This window comes from Felis catus, chromosome B1 (genome assembly GCF_018350175.1).
Source record: "Felis catus isolate Fca126 chromosome B1, F.catus_Fca126_mat1.0, whole genome shotgun sequence".
Classification (NCBI taxonomy): Eukaryota; Metazoa; Chordata; class Mammalia; order Carnivora; family Felidae; genus Felis; species Felis catus.
In genome coordinates, this window is record NC_058371.1 from 14,433,002 (window position 1) to 14,454,815 (window position 21,814).

The following is a 21,814-nucleotide window of genomic DNA, read 5'->3' on the forward strand; positions in this document are numbered from 1 at the left end:
TTTTACTTTCAAATTTTAAATGAGTTAGTATGCTTACACTTTGAGAACAGTTTGAGATTTAAAAAGATTCTCAAAAAAATTAACATACGCTTATTATAACAAGTCAAATAGTAACAGACAGAACTGTTAACCCTCCTTGAAGCCTCATTCCCGCAGGTATTTGTGCCTCTGGCTCTTTGTTAGCCTCTAGGGTTAGTTGAAAGGGTTACACAAAAATAGGGTCATAAAGACAAATTGTTGCAAAACTTGTTTTTCTCTCCTCCCCCCCCCCCACTTAATTCTATATTCTTATACAAACAACAGCTTTCCTGGGGCGCCTGGGTGGCTCAAGTCGGTTGAGCGCGTCAGACTCTTGATTTCAGCTCGTGTCTTGGTCCCAGGATCGTGGGATCGAGCCCTGCATGGGGCTCCGTGCTGAGCATGGAGCCGGCTTAAGACTCTCTTTCTCCCTCTCTCTGCCCCTCTTCCCCGCTTGCACTTGCCCTCTCTCTAAAATAAAATTTAAAAAAGAATAGCTTTCCCGGGGCACCTGGGTGGCTCAGTTAAGCATCGGGCTTCAGCTCAGGTCATGATCTCTCAGTTCGTGAGTTTGAGCCCCGCATCTGGCTGTCTGCTGTCAGCGTGGAGCCTGCTTCGAATGCTCGGGCTCCCTCTCTCTCTGCCCCTCCCCTGCTTGTGTGCTGCTCTCTCCCAAAAAAGTAAACATTAAAAGAAAAAAAAAAAAAGAACAGCTTTCCATACTAGTAAATGCTGCTGTAATTCATTATTCTTAAGGCATTCGCTTGGTGGCTATGTCATAATTATTTAGTCATTCTAATGAGAGTTTCCCAGATTTTCGGTTATGGACAATGTGCAAATGAGCATTCCTGTATCTTTCTGGATTCAGTAGTGTTTCCAAAGCTTAAATACCTAGTAGAAGAGTTGCCGGTCCTGAGAGCTTGGCTGTGAACCATGGTCAAAGGTCTTGTCTCTGCCATGTCTGAAGACCTCGTCCTTCCGCTTCCTGGCCTTGACAGTGTCTGAAACAGCGGGCGTGTGTGGGAAGCCAAGACCCTTACATTTTTGCCAACACCAGTTTATCTCCTTCTAAACGTTATAACTGCCCAAGTTAGTAACAGGGGGACTTGGCTTTTTCGAGCGCAGAAGGTTCTCCGTGGTGGGATTGTCCAGTCAATTTAGACTGCAGGCTGCAGGCTAGCGCCCTTAGCAAAGCAGTTTTTCCTTCCCTTTCCTTGTGCCAGTGCTGACTTCTGGCCTGAGTCAATCTCCCTCTAGTAAGACTTTGCTCCAAGCTACAAACAAACACAGACGTTTCCTTTACAGTTCCGGCTGCTACCACCATGACCAGTGGCCTCCACTAAGCAGGGCCACGTTTTATATTCTGTCACTGGAGCGCAGCACTTGGGAGGTCATGGCGAGAGAGGCTGACCAATGCTGGGGCGGGGGGTGGGGGGCTCCCAAATGAGCCGAGTCTCCCCAGCCCCTAGCTCCCCTCCCCCACCCCAAAACCCCCTTGGTGCGGTGGGGCGGGGCGGGACGGCAGTTGTGACTCCAGATGCCTTTTCCTGGCTCAGTAGCAGCACAGTCCTCTCACCTGTGGAGGCTCAGGCGTTGGGACATCCGCCTTGCTGTCCCCATGATTCCGGTCCCGTAACTGTTCACAGTGCGGTAGGTGAGAATGGTAGCACTTCGGTGACACGCGTTGATTTGCCATTAGTGTTTATTCCGTGTGGTGCCTGCTCCTGCCCAGTGTCCTTTTTCCTGTTGTGTTTTTCTCCTTGGAAGGCCTTTTGGACACCTTTCTGTTATTTGAGTTAAAAATGGTTTTGTTCATGCTGCCATTTGCCTTTTGAACACCTTTCAGATGACAGAAGTCCAGATGCTTGTTTGAGTCTAAATGCATCAGTTTCCACTTTCTGACTTTCTGGAGAGCTGTGTTGGTAGTAACCACTGGAAAAAACCCAAGGTGGTTCTAAACCTTTTGAGACTTACTGAGGCCTCTTAATCTTTAAAAGATGGTCACCTAAAAACCCGTTTTCCCCAAAGACTGACACGCATTCGTTCAGACTGCGTTAGCTGTGCCCCCGCTGTGTGCAGTGGAATCTCCCACTGGGGATTCCGGCACTGAGGGGGCCAGACAAGTCCCCACCCTGAAGCCACTTGAGAAAGGAAGGCAGGGGCAGGGTGCCTCTTAAAGAATCTCTAGGCCCTGTGCTGCCCGTGGGTATCACTGAGAAAATGGCCGACGCTTAGTAAGATGTGCCAGAAAGCGCTTAAGACACGTACTGGAATAAACCAAGTCACAGCCCATCTTGTCCAGGAGAAAAGTGGCAGTTTCTGTTGAAATCAGAGCTGCAAGGGGCGCCTGGGTGGCGCAGTCGGTTGAGCGTCCGACTTCAGCCAGGTCACGATCTCCCCGTCCGGGAGTTCGAGCCCCGCGTCAGGCTCTGGGCTGATGGCTTGGAGCCTGGAGCCTGTTTCCGATGCTGCGTCTCCCTCTCTCTCTGCCCCTCCCCCGTTCATGCTCTGTCTCTCTCTGTCCCAAAAATAAATAAAAAAACGTTGAAAAAAAAATTAAAAAAAAAAAAAAGAAATTAGAGCTGCAAGGCGTGGGTTCCCTCCAGCACGAGGCAGCTTCCCAGCGCGTGCTTGGCCGGCTTGCTTTCCCCAACACCCTGGCAAGAAGTAGGAGGGAAAGCGAAGAGGAAAGTTACCCTGTATCACCACCCCAAACTTTGTTTAGACTTCCTTTTTCTTAAAGCAGCTTTCCAAACAAATGCCAAAAGTCAACACACATATTTATTAGATCTCACTCTCCCTCAGAACGCAAAGTAATTTGAATTAGATTTTTGTTTCTGTCAGGTGCGGACAACTACTGTTTGGCGTTAAGTACGCGTTGGCAAAGCTGCTTCTGGATGACATTTCCCCTCATCTGAGTACGTAGGTCGCGTGCCGTCTCCAGCCACTTGACGTAATACAGTTCATTGTATAACGCAACATCACGAGCAGCTTCTGCAAATATAGGCAGCTTTCGAAAACAAACCACGGGCTTCAAAATCTTTACTGAGCGCTTGAGCCTCTATAAATCATGTCAAACAGATGCAGTCCCTGCGCTTCGGAAGCTTACGGGCCCATGTAAACAGCTCGGACCCCAAGGCAAACCATGAGCCAAAACCAAAATTAACAACCAGGCAGCCTCTTGGCTTCACCTGCAAGTGGGAGTCCGGGCCTTGGTGGAGGCCGGCGTCCACATGATGAACAAGCCCCATAATTTCCAAATAAGAAGGTAGGAAGAGTAGTAAGTAGCACGTTTATACCTAAGCCTCATTTCCTACTTCACAGTTTATTTATATAGCTAAGGAATTGTCTTTTTAGTTGATGTACTTTTAAGCTCTAAGTATAACTGAAACAAAATTGTGATTAATTTTTCCCCGAGATAGTCGGGTAGTATAAACATACACACACCGCACACACACACACACACACGCGCACACACACACGCACACGCAGATGTACTTATTGTGGATAGTTTTCAGAATACACAGGACATGCCTGTGTCCCCTCTACATCTGATTTAACCACATGTTCATTGATCTAGATGTTTAAATGCTAAATCCCAGGTGAATGAACATTGCAGCCTGGAAATAATTGAAACGTGAGATTCTAGAAGATTAGCTCAATAATTACGCCCCAGCTATTAAATACAATGCTACGAAACTATTAAAAAGTTACGGACTTCCATTTCCTGGTCTGGCCTGTTAGGAGCTTAGAAGTCACTACTCTGCCCTAACAACAAGGAAAGAAGCTGAACCAACTGAAAAATCAACAGCTCTTCTTTTTTTTTTTTTTTTTTTCAACGTTTATTTATTTTTGGGACAGAGAGAGACAGAGCATGAACGGGGGAGGGGCAGAGAGAGAGGGAGACACAGAATCGGAAACAAGCTCCAGGCTCTGAGCCATCAGCCCAGAGCCCGACGCGGGGCTCGAACTCCCGGACCGCGAGATCGTGACCTGGCTGAAGTCGGACGCTTAACCGACTGCGCCACCCAGGCGCCCCATCAACAGCTCTTCTTAGATCTGTCAGGAAGATGAGGTCACAGGTCAAAACGTTGCCCCCCCCCCATATTAGAGAGACAGGCAGCACAGACAATGACCATTCACGAGAGCAGAAACTCCAAGGGGGCCAGTACTGGGGTCCGAGAGCCTGAACTGGAATTGGTGAACTGCGGGAGGTTCCCGGTCAACAAGCCTAAGACCTAAAACCTCCAGGGGGCAGCCATGGGGAGCCCCCCACCCCGCACTTCTGTGAATTTTCCATCTAGGATCTCTACTAGGTCCTTCAGGATCAGAAAAGAAAACCTGTGCCTCCAGCAGCGTGAGGGGAAAGCGACCATTCTGAAGTAGGCTGGAGCATTCTGCTAACAAGACCCACCCTCAGGAGGAGCTAGAGTCTAACCTACAAGGGTTTTTAAGAGAGCCTAACCAACGTGGGGGTAGGAAAACACCCACTCCAGCCACCCTGTCTCACCTAAGGGGGGGTTGGGGGACTGACAAGCATTTGTGAAGTTCTCATTTGGGGACACAGGCCCACCAAGAGACTGACCGGATTCAGACATGGCGGGGATGTTGGAATTATCAGACCAGGAACTTAAAACAACTGTGATCAAGGCTCTAAGGGCTCTAATGGGAAAAGTAGGCAACATGTGAGAACAGATGGTCAATAAAAGCTGAAAGAAAAAGGCAATTCTAAGAAAGAATCTAAATGAAATGCTGGAGATCAAAAACACTATCAAAGAAATGGAGAATACCTGTGATGGGCTTGTTACCAGACTAGATATGGGCTGAGGAAAGACTCTGAGCTTGAGGAGATGTCAGTAGAAACTTTCAAAACTGAAAATCAAAGAGAAAAAAGACTGACGGGGAAAAAAAGGAAGAGGGTATCTGAGACCTGTGGGACAATTACAAAAGGTAAAACTCACACACAATGGAAGTACCAGAAGACAGAGAAAAACAGAAGAAATATTGAAAGAATGGTTGAGAATTTCTCTAAATTCATATCAGACACCAAACTACAGACCCAGGAAGCTCAGAGAACACCAGGCCAGCTAGATGCAAGAAACTCTGCACCTAGGCATGTAACATTCAAACCTCAGAAAATCACAGATACAGGAAAAAATCTTGAAAGAGGCCAAAGTGAAAGAACACTTAACTTATATAAGAGCAAAGATAATAATTATACATACGACTTCTCAGAAGCCATGCAAGCAAGAATAGAGTGGGGTGAAATATTTAAGGTGTTGAGGTGGGGGGTGGGGACACCACCAACTGAGAATTCTATACCCAACAAAACTATCCTTCAGGACTAAAGGAGAAATACTTTCTCAGACAAATGAAAATTGAGAAAATGTGTTGTCAGGAGACCTGCCTAGCAATAAATGTTAAAAGAAGCCCTTCTGGGATTAGGAAAATAGTGTAGGTCAGCAACTTGGATCTGTATAAAGAAAGGAAGAGCACTGAGGAAGGAATTAGTGACTGTAGAGTTAAAACTTTTATTTTTCTTATTCTTAAATGACCTAACAGATAACAGTTTGTTCAGAATAACAATAGCAACAATGTATTTCACATATATACGCTTCCGTATAAGTGAAATGACTGACACCAATGATACGAGGGACAAGAGGGAGATGTTAGGAATATTTTATTATTATATGGTACTTGCACTATCCATAAAGTACTGTGGTGTTTTGCATATTACAGAGTATTAGACAACCACTTAAAAGTTTAAAAAAGAAGTACAATTGACATGCTAAGAAAGGAGAGAAAATGGAATAATACAAGTTGCCCAATTAAAACCACAAAAGGCAGAAAAAGAGTAGAAGGCAAAAACAAAGAACAAGGGCAGTGACTAGAAAACAATAATAAATATGGCGCGTATCAATCCAGCCCTATCAGTAATCCCTTTAAACATTGATGATCTGAATTTGCCAATTCAAAGAAATTGTCAGCGTTGAACAAAGGACAAGACCCGACTACATGTTGTCTACCAGAAACCAATTTTATACATAAAACACATAGAGGCTAAAAGTAAAGGCATAGAGAAAAATATGCCATGCTAACACTAATCAAAACCAAATTAATCCGAGACAGACACCTGAGCATAAAAAGTGTCCGGTATAAAGAAGGTCGTTGTATAATGACAAAACAGCCAGTACTTTTACTGTTGGAGACTTCAATGCCCCCTTTTCAGAAGTGGACAGATCCCAGCAGCAGAAAGCCATCAAGGATGTAGTTGAACTCAACCATTAATTAGCTAGACACAACTGACATCCATAGACTACTTCATCCAACAACAGCAGAATTCACATTCTCCTCAAGCTCACATGGAACATTCATCAAGATAAACCACGTTTTGTGCCATAAAATATAACTTAAAAATGTAAAAGAATACAAATCATACAGTGTCTACTCTCAGACCACAGTGGAGTAAAACTAGAAATCAATAACGGAAAAATAGCTGGAAAATCCCAAAGTACTTAGAGACCTACGACACGTTTTTAAATAACACATGGGTCAGAAAAAGAAATCTCAAGAGAAAACATATTTTCAACTAAATGAAAATGAAAGGCCAACTTATCAAAATTTGTGCAATGCGGCAAAGAGGAAAATTTATAGTAGTCAATGTATATACTAGAAAAGAAGAAAGATTTAAAATCCATAATCTAAGCTTCTGCCTTAGGAAACTAGAAAAAGAAGAGTAGATTAAATCCAAAGCAGTCAGAAGAAAAATAATAAAAATTAGGTAGTTTTCAATTAAATTGAAAACAAGAAATCAATAGCAAGTTTGCAGGATACAAGGTTAATGGAGTCAATTGCTTTTCTGTATGCTAGTGATGAACAAGTGGAATTTGAAATTAAAAACAATACAATTAGCACCCCCTAAAATGAAATACTTAGTTATGCATCTAACAAAATATGTATAAGACGTAAGTGAGGAAAAATACAAAACCTGATGAATGAAATCAAAGAACTAATAAATGGAGACATAGTTCATGTTCATGACTAGGAAGACTTAATATTGTCAAAATGGTCTTCCCAAATTGACCTCTAGATTTACTGCAATCCCAATCAAAATCCCAGCAAATTATTTTGTGGATGTAGACAAAATGATTCTGAAGTTTACATGGAGAGAGAAAAGACACATGATAGCTAACACAATATTGAAGGAGGCAGGGTTGTGGGACTGACATTACCCGACTTCAGGACTTCCTGTAAAGCTAAAGTAATCAAGACAGTGTGATATTGATGAAAGAACAGATACCTGGAGCATAATAGCCCAGAAATAGGTCCACGTAAATGTGGATACAGGCAACTGACCTTTGACAGAGGAGCAAAAGCAACACAACGGGACAAGAGAGTCTTTTCAACAAGTCAAACAACTGGACATCCACATGCAAAAAAAAAAAAAAAAAAAATCTAGACACAGACCTTACACCCTTAGCAAAAGTTAACTAAAAATGAATTGTAGGCCTAAATATAAAACACAAAACGATAAAAGTCCTGCAGTGTAACAACTTAAGAGAAAACCTAGATGACCTCTGATATGGCAATGACTCCTAAGATACAACACCAAGAGCATGACCCATGAAAGAAAGAATTGGTAAGTTGAACTTCATTAAAATTAAACACTTCTGCCCTGTGTAAGTGTCAAGAGAAAGAAAAGACAAGTCACAGAGCGGGAGAAAATATCTGCAGAAGACACATCTGATAAAGCCCTGTTATCCAAAATATACAAAGGACTCTTAAAACTCAGTGAGAAAATGAACAGCCCAATTAAAAAGCAGACAGGGGCACCTCAGTGGCTCAGTCTGTTGAGCATCCAACTTCGGCTCAGGTCATGATCTCATGGTCTGTGAGTTCAAGCCCCACAGAGCCTGGAGCCTGCTTTGGATTCTGTGTGTGTGTGTGTGTGTGTGTGTGTGTGTGTGTGTGTGTGTTTCTCTCTGCCGCTCCCCCACTTGTGCTCTCCCTCTCTCTCAAAAATAAATAAACTTTGAAAAAAAAACTTAGAGCAGTGCAACCAAGAAATCTCTCCTGTTAACATTTGGCAAATACACTTTCAATCTCATTCATCTTTCCAAACCTTTTTTCTTATATTAGCCATTATAAAAACAGTTTATTGGAGTAGAATTTACATACACGATTAGCTTCTTTTACTTAGTGATATACATGTAAGTATATCATGTGTTTCCGTGTGTTTCCATGGCTTATAGCTCATTTCTTTTCAGCAGTGGATAATATTCCATTGTTTACAATCACCACAGTTTACCTGCCTGTCACTCACTAGAGGACATTTTGGCTGCACCCAAGTTTTGGCAACATTTTTTTTTAAGATTTCATTTTTAAGGGGCGCCTGGGTGACTCAGTTGGTTGAGCGCCCGACTTCAGTGCAGGTCATGATCTCATGGTTGGTGAGTTCGAGCCCTGTGTCAGGCTCTGTGCTGACAGCTCGGAGCCTGGAGCCTGCTTCGGATTCTGTGTCTCCCTCTCTACCCCTCCTGCACCTGCACTCTCTCAAAAGTAAATACACATTCTTTGAGAGAGATTTCATTTCTAAGTAATCTTAACATGGGGCTTGAACTTACAACCCTGACATCAAGTATGCACGCTCTACAGACTGAGCCAGCTGGCATCCTCCCCCCGCAAGTTTTGGCGATTATAAAGGAAGATGCCGTAAACATCTGAGTCCACAACTTTTCAACTCCTTTGGGTAAATACCAACAAGTATGATTCCTAGATCATACGGCAAGAGCATGTTTATTTAGCTTTGTAAGAAAACGTCAACCTGCACCTTAAACTTAAACCACAGTATATGTCAATGGTATCTCGATAAAGTTGGGGGGGGGGGGAGAATTGAAAACAATGCCAAAGTGTCTCCAAAGAGGCTGTACTATTTTGCGTTCCCACCAGCAGTGAACACGAGCTCCTGCTGTACCACATATTTGCCAGGATTTGGTGTGGCCAGTGAACTGTCAGTGTTTTGGATTTGGGCCATTCTAATAGGCGTGTGGCCTTAACTGGTTGTTGTTTCAATTTGCATTTCCCTAATGACATGCGACGTGGGGCATCTTTTCATATGCTTATTTACCATCTGTGTATCTTTTTTGGTGAGGTGTCAGTTCAGGTCTTTTGTCTACTTTAATCTTTTTTTTTTTTTTTACATTATTTAACATTTATTTACATGTAACATTTAATGTTTGTTTATTTTTGAAAGAGTGAGGGGCGCCTGGGTGGCGCAGTCGGTTAAGCGTCCGACTTCAGCCAGGTCATCTCGCGGTCCGTGAGTTCGAGCCCCGCGTCAGGCTCTGGGCTGATGGCTCAGAGCCTGGAGCCTGTTTCCGATTCTGTGTCTCCCTCTCTCTCTGCCCCTCCCCCGTTCATGCTCTGTCTCTCTCTGTGTCCCCAAAAAAATAAACGTTGAAAAAAAAAATTTAGAAAGAGTGAGCGCCACCAGGGGAGGGGAAGGGGGAGAGGGAGACAGAGGATCCGCCGCAGGCTCCAGGCTCTGAGCTGTCAGCACAGAGCCAGAACCGGGGCTCGAACTCATAAACCGTGAGATCATGACGCCGAGTGGAAGTCCCAGGCTCGAGCCACCCAGGCACCCCGTCTTCATTTCTTTTCTGAGGGTTCTTAGGCTTTCCAGATGCAATAAAACGATCACATATTACCCGTGTAGTAAGATCTTTCAAATGCGCTGCGGTAAACTCGTCCCCAGCGGCGGCCGCGCCACACCTGCAGGGGGAGCCGCGCGGGACTGTCGCTGCGGAGGCTGCCCTCCGGGCTCAGCGCCCAAGCCCTCAAGCCTTACACCCTGTCTCCGGGACTTTCTAATTAGCGTCCTGTGGGGGTTTGTTTTTATTTCCTTTGCCAGGCCGAACAGTCCAAAGAAGAGCAGAAGCAGGACTTGAACGCCGAGAAATTGATGCGGCAAGTGTCCAAGGACGTGTGCCGGCTGCGCGAGCAGAGCCGGAAGGTGCCGCGCCAGGTGCAGTCCTTCAGGTAAGCGGCCCGGGCCCGCCGGTGCTCCCGGACTGTCCTCCGCGTGGTCTCGGTTCGGCGGGAGCTCACATCAGCAGTGACAGCGGGTGGACCGTATGTGCTTCCATTTGCTCCTTTGTGAGGTTACACCCCCCGCCCCCACGACAGCGGTCCTGACCCGATTAAAGCCTGGCTCCCCAAGAACCCAGGGTGTCCCCGGCGCTTAGAAGCAGTTGGCACATCCCGCTGAGAAATCTTGACGCAAAATACGAAGAGGTATATATCTTTGGGTCTTGTGTTGTTCACTCACTCAACAGCCGCCTCCCCCCCCCAACCCGTGGACGTGGATGCCCCTCACCCTGGCCCCCCAGGCTGTGCTGGGCTTGCGGGGGGTTGGGGGGGATACACGCCGAGAGCCTGGGGCACAGGCCTGGGTGGGAGAGCGGGATACTCTGCCCCAAGCATGGGGGGGGGGGGGGACAGTCCTGGTTTCACCTGCAGTCAGGGGCCTCGTGTTCCCCAGCCGTCTGATTTGTCAAGGGAAGTTGGAAATAGGAGTCCTACGTGAAATATCTCAAATGTTAACATTGGCAACTGACTCTGGTATGTAAACCCCGCCTGAGCCAAAGAAACCCATTAGCAGGGAGTGTTCAGTTTGTGGTTCCACCTTAAGGCTTTCAGTGACGTCATGATCAGGCTTACTTGCCTTTTTTTAATTTTTACTTTGTATTTTTATTTTTTAAGAGTTTTTTTTTTTTTTTATGTTTGAGATAAAGAGCAAGTGTGAGAGGGCAGAGAGAGAGAGAAGGAGAGAGAGAATCCCAAACAGAGCGGGGATTAAGAGGAGAAACCACAAGAGCCAGATGCGTGGGGAGGCGCCTGGGTGGCTCAGTCGCTTGAGCGGCCAACTTCGGCTCAGGTCATGATCTGGCGGTCCGTGCGTTCGAGCCCCGCATCAGGCTCTGTGCTGACAGCTCAGAGTCTGGAAGCTGCTTCGGATTCTGTGTCTCCCTCTCTCTCTGACCCTCCCCTGCTCGTGTTCTGTGTCTCTTTCTCAAAAATAAGTAAACATTTAAAAATTAAAAAAAAAAAAAAAAGCCAATGAATTCTTAGCCGACTGAGCCACCCAGGCGCTCCAAGGTTGTTTTTTTGTTTTCTTAAGTAATCTCTACACCCAGCGTGAGGCTCGAACACACAACCCCAAGATTAAGAGTCACTCACTCTACCAACTGAGTCAGCCAGAGGCCCCTCAGTTGCCTTTTTTTTAAGTTTTGCTTTTATCTCTTCTGGACTCGAACAAGTCTAAAGGATGCAATACCCACAAAAATAACTCATTCCAGTTTCCGCAATTCTGTCATTGCCCCTTTCTTCTCTTCCTTTTCCTTAGTCTTTTGAGCTTTTCCACCTCAGTGCCTACTTCTTTGACCCCACACTTCCTCCACCATCTAGACAGACCCGTAGTTTCCCAAAGGAAGGCTGGTGCTGTATTCTTTCTTTTCTTTCCTTTTTTTTTTCTTCTTTTTTTGCTTTGTTTTTCTTCATGGCTGCCATCGTGCCCCACATAATGTAACACATCCTCAGTAAATGTGCGTTGACGGGGTACTCTGTATGACAGGAACACCACGTACCAAAGTGGATAGATTGCTCCTATCTTTCGTAACTATACAATCCCAAAACCTTATTTATTGTTTTGGGGTTTTTTTGTTTTTTTTTGTTTTTTTTTTTGTTTTTTTTCAGTATTCTCCTAACCTCTGAAAACCATCCTGCCCTATTTTCTCAGCTTCTCCCTTTCGGGCTGCTTCTCCTGAGCGCTGTTTCAGGGCACAGGACAGACCTGCCTTTACCACAGTCACGCTCTTTCTTTCCCCTTCGTTTGGAGTCGCGACATCACTCCACCCTTTCCTTAGCACAGTACTGATTTTAAAGGACTTTCCCGATATCACGTACTTCGCTACGAGGCCCTGAGAAGTCCCCTGGGACTTTGGACTTCCTGCATCCTTGACTGCCTAGTTCAGAAGCACTCCTAACTGACCCGCTGATGGTTTAAAAACTGTCTCACACTGGAGGGGCGCCTGGGTGGCGCAGTCGGTTAAGCGTCCGACTTCAGCCAGGTCACGATCTCGCGGTCCGTGAGTTCGAGCCCCGCGTCGGGCTCTGGGCTGATGGCTCGGAGCCTGGAGCCTGTTTCCGATTCTGTGTCTCCCTCTCTCTCTGCCCCTCCCCCGTTCATGCTCTGTCTCTCTCTGTCCCAAAAAGAAATAAACGTTGAAAAAAAAAAAAAAAAAACTGTCTCACACTGGAAATCCAGGAGGGAACGTACTGCCTTTGTCTGTAGGTGATTTACCGTAAGCCAGAACTGCCCTTCTCCCGCGTTTCATCCTGTCGTAACAGGCAAAGACGATCTTGACCTTACGGGGTTCTGCCTAAGGAACAGATCCCCTATCCAGGCTGGCAGAGCTCTTGGGACTATTTTCCATGGCCACAGAGTATTTTCAGCTTCCTACTGAAGTCCATTTATTTCTCACCCCTGACTCTAGGGAGAAGATTGCCTACTTCACCAGAGCGAAGATAAGCATCCCGTCCCTGCCAGCCGATGATGTGTGATCACATCGCTGAAGACATTACGTTGTCTCCTGTTCATTCTTAGGGAGGGTACAAGACTGAACGTTTGTTTTGCTTCGGGGGGTTCTTTTTGTAACGTAACTATCAACTCTTAAAGAGCTTTTATTTCACAGCAGATTTTCAACATGTTAATTTGTAAAGTATCTTGAATGTAATTCTTATATGTTTAAAAAAGAAAAGAAATCCGATAACCAAAACGATCTGGTACACGAACGTCCAGTACCTGCGTTTTGCCAACGGGCTGCAGTTTATAAAAGTGGAACGGAGGCCGTGCCCCGTGCATATATATCCCAGTGGCCCAGCTGTTGAGAAATGGCTCGGTTTAGCAGAAGGTGATTTTTGCTTTTCCTTGGTTGTCCCACGAGCAGACTGAGGATGGCAGCCGGCCGGGCGGTATTTTTGTACCAAGGGGCGGCTCTTTGAGTTTGAACTCAAACGTGAGTACGGTTCCGGCTCCACCTGAAACAGGTGTCTGCGCTCCCGTCCGCCACCTGTGTCAGAGCCCCTCGTTTCTTTAAAACAACTTCCTTTTTGTCCTTTTCTTTGAGTCTAAAGAAAACAAACCGCCGGAGCAGTGCTCCTGGCCGCGGGGAAGGCCTTTTGATGGGTCACCTCCTGAGCGGGGAGAGGAAGGGGGAGAGCCGGGGACCCTACACACACAAGTCACCTCCTCGGCGAGCACCTGCCGCCTCGGACGCAGCCCGGGCCCGCGTACGTGCTCCGAGGGCCGTGCCCAGCCTGCGCCCTTGACGCCGCGTCCTGGGCGCGAGGCTGGTGCCCCGCACGGCGCCGTGGTGGCCGGCGCTCTAAGCCCAGAGCGCGCGGGCGATGCGGAGGGAAGCGCGTCAGCACGCATCTGGTGAACCTGGGAGTCCCGATTGGATCAAAGTTGCCAAAAAAAAAAAAAATTTTTTTAAACTTTATTAAACAGATTTCTAACATTTACTAGAAACTATTTGGCAGCTCTCGTGTTTAGGGGATCCTATCTGTAATTTGTGGTGAGGAGGCCAAGAGAAGAGTGTGCCTGGGGACATTATTAACTTGAAATATCAGCCAAGGCGGTTGGTTAAGAAAACAATTCTAGATGATCTCGTGTCGAGAGGGGAAAAAGGCTCTAGGTCGTCCGTGTAGAATGTTATCCCACCCGCCCCAGGCCCTGCTTGCGAGAAACGTATCTGCTCTGCCAGCATAAAGGCTTTCGAAGTAAAGAGTATTTGTGCAATTTAACTCATACTTATCATTCGGTCAGTTCTACTGGAAGAGGCAGTTTTTGGTCAGCCATCTTTCATAGCAAACTAAATCTTGGTGGTTTTGCTTTGTTTTGTTTTGTTTTTTGAGAAGTACAAAAATCCTCTTAACGGAATGGATCCCTTAAAAAAAATAATAAGTTCTATTTCTAAGATAGCATCCTCAGCAAGAATTCTTAAGTTTCTTGAAAGTAATTCTACATATTCTGGAAAGTTCGTTTTATCAGAATCAAAATTCGAAGTAAGCAATTTCTGAGCCGAGAACTTTAATTATCTCTTCCTAAGTTATCCCACCGCTTTCATCTAAAATGTCTCCGAAGCCATAACTGGATGTGACACCACTCTGGACAAAAACCCGCCTCGCGACTGCGCACCGTCCTTCGAGGCCGCGCGGCCCATTCTTTCAGATGACTAAGGAAAACCAGAGCAGGAATGCCATTCCTCCTTGTCAAGGTCAAATGTGAAAGACAGAAGTTTATTTAATATAGAGCTAAATGAAGGTCAGCCGTTTTCAGCTTCGTAGTGTGGCCGTGAAAATGTTTATAGAATTATGTGTAGTTGTACCGTACGATTTTATTTTCTTCATTTATTTATTTACGGTCTTATTTATGTTCTGTTTAATATATAGTTCGGTTCTGGCCATTTGAAATGTTTGACCCAGAAGAGGCTATATTGGACTATTTACACCTTTATAAATCTTCCTCAGATTAGCAAATCACTCTTTGTCATACAAAAAGCCTCAGACCAGTATACAAGAATTAAATCTGTCTCAGGCTGGTAGTTAACAGTTGTGACCAAGATGCTTTAGGTTTTATTTCACAAAATGTGCTCCTTTCTAACATGAGAAACGAACTTATTTTAGTATAATCCTTTTCCACACGTTAAAAATCAGCAATAGTGTTATGTATTTATAGGCAGCTTTTTCACAATGCTGTCATTTGTACTAACCCAAATGATTCACAGTGACAAAACATTTTAATAACTTGATCACAAAACCGTATGAACAATATGAATTTTAATATTATAAATACTATTTTTTAAAGGTAGAATTTATTCTGCACAGGGTAAAAAGAATGTAATATTTAGGTCTCAAGTTTGAATTATCAGTATGTTATTATAATTTTGTATATCAGAATCTAAGTTGCAGGTACAAAAAAAAAATATTGGTAGCCAAATGAACAAAGTTTAGCTGAATCTCTGTGGCATGCAAATCAAATTTAAAATCTTTTTTTTTTCGCTATTACTTTATCTATATTGTATTAAATATCAAAAGCTCAGGACTGAACTAAATATTTAATCAGGTTAAATTCTGAATATGTTTCTGTTTTAATTTGTCTCGTTTGTAAAAGTATGCAAATACATCACATAGATTAACTTTGGTTTCTGCACTTTCCCTGTGTTTGTGGGTGGACAAAAGTTCGGTGGGTTTTTTTGTTTTTGTTTTTTTTAAACAAAGATGCATATTGCCTCATACTTTATTTCAGTGTCGTTTATTGCTTAATTTCCCTAATTGCTGCAAACAAGAGTTTTCTTGAGCCACGTACCGAACAAGTATAAAATCTCTCACGAGGAAATTCCCAACCCCGCAGTTTGCTATGGATAGTTCTTGGTTGGAAGATATGTGTTGCTGAGAGGAATAAAAATGGCATATTTTCATAGTGGGAGTGAAAGAAGGGGCTTCCAAGGTGAGTTCTGGGGTCCCCGCGCATCCCAGCCTGTGATCTGGTCGGCTGGCCGGGCCGTGGTCCCGGGAGCTTCTCGGTCAGTGCACCCCGCCCTGACCCTGAGTGCCCCCCCGTGGCCGCTCACCGAGCCAGGGGTTGGCCGGGCCGTCAGTTGTCTGCAGAGCACAGGACACAGAAGCCAAAGCACACCTGTGGGGTAGGTTTTCCGTGACTCTTCCCATGCACCAGACCGCCCCCCTCTGCTTCTGCCCCGGTGAGGAAGCATGAATGAACCCGGCTGGCTCTTGGAAAAGGCTCCGTAGAGGCGCTGAGGTCTCCGAATAAAAAGGAGATGGCGCGTCCCACATCGCTTACCTCCCAAGCTTTCAAAGAACCAGCAAGTTTTTAGGATACTCTAATGACATTTGCAATCGATCTGCAACAAGACTTTAGTTTCAGTATAATAGGTGATCTTACACACTTAAAAGCAGTAGGCGATCAGCAGTAAACTTTCCAGCTGCCAAAGTGACCCATCTCTACGAATGACACCTTCAAAGATACGGAGGCACTGATATAAGGCTTTATTTACCGGTTCTGTGCAATCACTGAATCTATTTTAAAATTGAGAAAACTCATCCACAGTAATGAGTGTGATTACTATCGAGTCTTGAGTGGTTTTGGTCTCAGAATAGAAGAAGACAGTGGTTTACTCTCCTAGAAGGAAATTGCAATGTAAGAAGCCAGTAGCCACAGTGAAAAAAAACAAAAAAAAAAAACAAAAAAACAAGTGCATTTTAGAAAATTAAACAGCTCAGTGAACGGGCAGCTGTGCAACAGGAGATCCTACCAAACCCAGACAGGAGTGAGCTTCACTTGAAGAGTAGACGCCACTGATCCTTCCTGGCTTAGACTTTCAGACGGGCTTTTTTCATCTCCAGGTGCTGACGGTGACACTGCGTTTCTACCACTGCGTAGGGGCCCGGAGCCGGAACTGCCTGGGTAACGCAGGCCACGCAGTTCAGCAGGCAGCCTCCCAGGAGGAGGGAAAACCCAGCAGACCAGCCCAGAAAGAGGGCTTCCCCAAACTCCCACCGGGGCACAATCTCTGGCATGGTCTCATCCCAGAACTCCTGGACGGTCACGTGGGCGACCCAGGAGACCGGAACCAGGGTCGCGACGCCTGCTGCCCAGAACACAGTCCCTCCCAGGATCAGCAGTCCCTTCTTGAGGCCTGGCCGCGTCTCTCCGACCCTCAAGCAGTCCAGGCCGAACCCAGAGGCCAGCAGGCCCAGGAGCCCCAGCCCGTTGGACAGGAACATTAAGATCCTGGAGATCCTGAGTTCGGCAGGCAAAGCCAGGAAGGATTCAAAGTCCTTGCACTGCGTCCCCCCTTCCTCTTGGACGACACAGACCTGCCAGAGTCCCATGGTCCAGTTCTCCATCTCGTTTAAGTCCAGATTGAGGTTTTTCCAATGTGGCAGGTAGTTTGTAAGACAGGACAAAACCCATCCCAGCAGAGAGAGTGAAATTCCAGCTAATTGCGCCACGCTTCGAACTACTAAAGCCATTGCAGATCCCCAGGAGCTTGAGCCAAACTAACTCCTGCCTTTCGATCTCTGCGTGGGGACGTGTGACACCTTACGCTGTCACTTCAGAGCTCGGAAATATTTCTTCATTGTGTGTAGAGGATTCTTGCCAGAGCTGCTATTGTTTGAAAAGGTGTTGACTAGGTTTCAGCAAAGGATACAAGGAAGTAAGTCTGCCAACCAGTAATGCCCAGGTGTGGCCAGCACCGTGCCCGTGTCCTAGGAGCTGACTCCGTAGTAGCAGTTTTGTCTCTGCAATAACATCAGGTAGGACCGATCCTCCTTTCCTCGTTAACATTGCTAGCTTTCTAGCGAGTCAAAGAGTGAAGAAGTCTCAACGCACAACGTGTACCCGACAGCTTGGGCTCAGCTCCCACCGCTCGCTTTCTTAGCAATTGCACCTGTCCAGATTGCCATCTGCTGCCGCTCTCCTGTTCCAAGACGTACGTCGCGGTCATACCGGATGTTACCATTTTCTAAAAGCGAGTTCCAGAAAAGTATTTCTTATCGGAAATCTCTCTAGACCTTGCATCGGGTCTGTTCAGAAGACCCGTAAGCTACATCCACCACATAACATAGGAAGCAGTACTGAACTCCCAACCCCAAATACCCAGTCTACTTACCTACACGCCTTTTTGTCAGATCCGTGCACGTGTGCGTACGCACTTGTTATTTATTTATTTTTTTCCCCCTACGTGGGCTTTCTGCATCGTGGATAAGTTAAGCTGTAGGACTTTGTAGGTCAGGATGGACATCTCCCCTGGTTCACTTCCTAATGTATGTATCCCCATGTCTGTCATTTTTCACTGAACCAAGGAAAGTTGTTACTGAGCAAACGAACCGTCACTATCTGGATAGCAAGCAAAATATTTTTGGAGTTGTTTATTTTATTACTTTTTTTTAATTGGAAACTTTGGAAGGGAGAGACAGGAGAGACTGGCCAGTATGTTGACTCTTGAGAGTATCGTGATATACTGAAAACCGTAAGCCCCCTAAAACCCTGTCACACAGGGTACCTAGTCATCTCCTAGATGCAAACCACCTGTGTTCAAAGAAGACCAAAGTCCCTGCGGTGGAAATAATACTTTGGGACAGGCTTAACAGGGGATATTGCTAATGCAGAATGTTTAAAAGATCACAGATTGGTTTTTTTTTTTCCTTAGGAAATAGAAGCTAATTATTATTATTCCCAGCTATCAACAAAAGCAAAGTTCCTGATATAAAATTTAACACATCAAAGCTTAATTCTGATTAGAATGGACGGCCACCGCCACGTTTTGATTTAAATAACCGGGTCGATGAAATTATCTTTGCTCATCCCTGTGTAATGCTTCCCATGATAGTTTCCTTTTAGATATAAGACTTGCCTCTTTCTTACTTCTCCAGATTTGGGGAGGAAGAGGGGACCTAGGATCGAAAAGTAGTTACTAATGAGAAACCGAGAGCAGCACAGATTTAATTACATAACAAAGACCCCTTTCTAGCATAGACCCCACCTCGCGGTTGATGTGGAAAGATGTCTTTCTGCTCTTGCCAAAGTCTTACACTCTCGGGTCTGCAGTTCCATTTTCCAAGTACAGACACTGAATTTGCATTTCTGCCACCGTATAGGGGCCCGGAGCCGGAGCGGCCTGGGTAGTACAGGCCACGCAGTTCAGCAGGCAGCCTCCCAGGAGGAGGGAAAACCCAGCAGACCAGCCCAGAAAGAGGGCTTCCCCAAACTCCCACCGGGGCACAATCTCTGGCATGGTCTCATCCCAGAACTCCTGGACGGTCACGTGGGCGACCCAGGAGACCGGAACCAGGGTCGCGACGCCTGCTGCCCAGAACACAGTCCCTCCCAGGATCAGCAGTCCCTTCTTGAGGCCTGGCCGCGTCTCTCCGACCCTCAAGCAGTCCAGGCCGAACCCGGAGGCCAGCAGGCCCAGGAGCCCCAGCCCGTTGGACAGGAACATTAAGATCCTGGAGATCCTGAGTTCGGCAGGCAAAGCCAGGAAGGATTCAAAGTCCTTGCATTGTCTCCCCACCTCCTCTTGGACGACACAGGCCTGCCAGAGTCCCATGGTCCAGTTCTCCATCTCGTTTAAGTCCAGATTGAGGTTTTTCCAATGTGGCAGGTAAGTTGTAATAATGGACAAAACCCATCCCAGCAAAGATAACGAAAGTCCAACAAGCTGCGTCGCCACTCTAAAGACTAAAGCCATTGCAACAAGCCTTACAACTTTGGCCACCCCTGTGGGAGTCCCTGTCTTTCGTGCTTCACAGCAGTGTGACCGTTTTGGTCCTATGCTGCCCGGAATATAAGCTTTGGCCATTAACTCTTTGGAAACTCTGAAATGCGTTTTTGTTCTTCTCGAATATAATGTTTCCTGTAAAGGACGAAGGACCCTGTTAAAACTATGAGTTAGGCTTTCTGATAAGGATTTGATCTGTTACCTTCCAATTTGCTTGGTAAAATTATATCCCCAATGCTTGATGAGTATAAGTCTGAGGATGAACAAAGAGGGCTCTGTGACCCCTCACCCTAAAATACAACAGAAATCTTTGTGCTTCGATATGGATTAATTAGATTTTAAGTGGTGATAAAAGGCCGGCTCTTGCTGCAACAGGACTTCATTGTGATAGCTGAATCTGAGGTTTCAGGGATGCAGAACAAGACCTTGTAAAGAAAGGTAGACTGTTTCCCTATAATCTTTATTCTCCTCGGACTTCCTCAACCTACACAAGGGCCTGGCCCTCCTTCTTGAGTGTCACAGGCCCTCAGTGGGGACTTGGCAGGAAAGTTGCCCCAGATTCCTTTGAAAGGTAGAGGCGGGTTCACTGGGTTCATTAAAATGAAAAAGACCGACGACTGATGCCCAAGAGGTGCTAAGTGAGGAGGGGAAAATCCTGGGAAGCTCTGGGTCTCACTCTTAAGATTTTCTCCATCCACATTAGGGACTTGGTTTTCCAAGTCCCACATTAGGGACAGTGTTTCTCGGTATCTGAGAGGCGTGTGTGTGTGTGTGTGTGTGTGTGTGCCCCGTCCAAAGCTGAACTGTGTTTGCTGTCATTTAAGCCACACAGACAAAGCACCACCAGGCAGGAAGACTCCCGACGGGTCCAACACAAAGGTTCTGGTGAGAAAACAAAAGCCACAAGGGGGCTGACCTTTGAGGCTTCATCTTGTTTGTTTTTTCGATTTAGGCCCCACCTTGAGAGCATACTTCTGCAGAGGGTGACCCCTGAGAGAATACAGGGCCTCCCAGGTGGGACAAGAAGTCACGTGCTCCAGATTCCCAGGGCTGCTCCAACCCCTCTCTGCAAGGGGCCCCGGGACTCCTGCACCCACAGCGGGAAGGTCGGATCTGATAGGCTTGGGGGGGGGGACAGGACAGGAAGGTTCCTCAAATGGAGCCGTTGCCCTGGAGGATTCTAACCGGCTGAAACAGAACCACTGCCCGTCACGACCCAGTGGTTGAGTCTAGTCCAGGGTCAGAGAAGAGCTTTTATGATATTGCTCAATGGGAGATGGGAGAGAAACAGAACCCAGAGCCTGATGCAGCCAAAGAAAGCCTCAGAGTCATTAGGTGAATGGTGCTGTCTCGAGTATTTGCCATCATTTTATGTTAAAAAGAAAAAAAAAAAGATGAGTTCTTAACTTTTACAAATTTTCAGAATCCCTTAAGTATATTGCTGTCCTCAATGAACTAGAAAGGTGGTTCCAGTTTGCACAAAGACGTAAGAGTCCACAAAGGGCTAGCGATTTGTCCTGAGCCTTTATCACCAGGAGCTGGGATAATGGTAAGTTAGGGCTTTCCTCCAGGCAGGTGGCCAGGATGTAGAGAGCTCTGGAGAACAACCACTAAGAGTCACGAGGAGATGATTCCGAATATCACAATGAGACGTGTGTGTGTGTGTGTGTGTGTGTGTGTGTGAGAGAGAGAGAGAGAGAGAGGGAGGGAGATGGAATGGAATAGGCCGCCCTGGGAGGCAGTGACCCTTCCTTCCCAAGGGTGTTTTAAAAAGGCTAATTCTCACCCGTCCGGGCTACCGTGGGGGAGGTTTGTGCCATGCTGGGGGGGGCGGATGTGTGACCCCTCAACTCCTTTATTCTTTCAGCATTTAGAAAAATATTTTCGAGCACCTCCTCCTGGCCAGACTGTTGAAGTGTGAAAGACACAATCAAGACCACGGTGGAGGCAGGCCCCGCCCCAGGGGCTGGCATCCCAGTGGGAAGAAGCCATCGCGGAAACACGTGAGTAAGAGAATTCAGAGAAATACAAGGAGCAGGGGAAGTGAGTGCTCAGGGCGGGGAAACCCCAGTGCAGCGTCCCTGGGACTGGAAGGTGCGAAGCCCCGACCCACAGCCGCCTGCGCCTAGGCCGGTGTGTGGGCTCCTGCTGAGGCCGCGCTGGTCCCGGAGTGGGTGTGGGGGCGGAATTTGGAAAACAAAATTACCAGCACAACGTTCAGTGAGTGGAGGACCACACGATCTCTGTCTCCCAGACATTAATCTGAAAACAAAAACCCCAAGGGCGCCTGGGTGGCTCAGTCAGTTGAGCGTCTGACTCTTGATTTCAGCTCAGGTCGCGTGATCTCAGGATCGTGGGATCAAGCCCTGCGCCGGGCTCTATGCTGGGCGCGGGGCCTGCTTAGGAATCTCTCTCCCTCGCCCTCG

General features: G+C 46.4%; 3 protein-coding genes across 6 annotated transcripts in view; 1 reads left to right on the forward strand and 2 right to left on the reverse strand.

Annotated features, from left to right (window-relative positions):
• Window positions 1-15,377, forward strand: part of WWC2 (WW and C2 domain containing 2) — a 210,298-nt gene extending 194,921 nt beyond the window's left edge. For all 4 annotated transcript variants that reach the window (XM_045055201.1, XM_023252316.2, XM_023252317.2 and 1 more), the window contains 2 exons: window positions 9,929-10,056; window positions 12,573-15,377. In XM_045055201.1, the coding sequence (XP_044911136.1) occupies window positions 9,929-10,056; window positions 12,573-12,639 (195 nt within the window). In that variant the 3' untranslated portion in view covers window positions 12,640-15,377. The remainder of the gene's footprint in view (window positions 1-9,928; window positions 10,057-12,572) is intronic.
• Window positions 15,378-16,140: 763 nt separating this feature from the next.
• LOC101095096 (claudin-22) lies at window positions 16,141-17,183 on the reverse strand. Its single transcript, XM_003984603.3, has one exon. The coding sequence runs from the start codon at window positions 17,134-17,136 to the stop codon at window positions 16,474-16,476; it is 663 nt and encodes a 220-aa protein (XP_003984652.1). The 5' UTR covers window positions 17,137-17,183; the 3' UTR covers window positions 16,141-16,473.
• A 1,512-nt stretch (window positions 17,184-18,695) lies between these two features.
• Window positions 18,696-19,358, reverse strand: LOC101087918 (putative claudin-24). The gene has a single exon (XM_045055202.1). It carries the CDS (start codon window positions 19,356-19,358, stop codon window positions 18,696-18,698), a length of 663 nt encoding a protein of 220 aa, XP_044911137.1.
• Between the last annotated feature and the right edge of the window lie 2,456 nt (window positions 19,359-21,814).

Excerpts from the sequence above, each read along its gene's own strand:
- LOC101095096 (XM_003984603.3), bottom strand. The coding sequence starts at position 17,136 with ATGGCTTTAGTAGTTCGAAGCGTGGCGCAATTAGCTGGAATTTCACTC.
- LOC101087918 (XM_045055202.1), bottom strand. The coding sequence starts at position 19,358 with ATGGCTTTAGTCTTTAGAGTGGCGACGCAGCTTGTTGGACTTTCGTTA.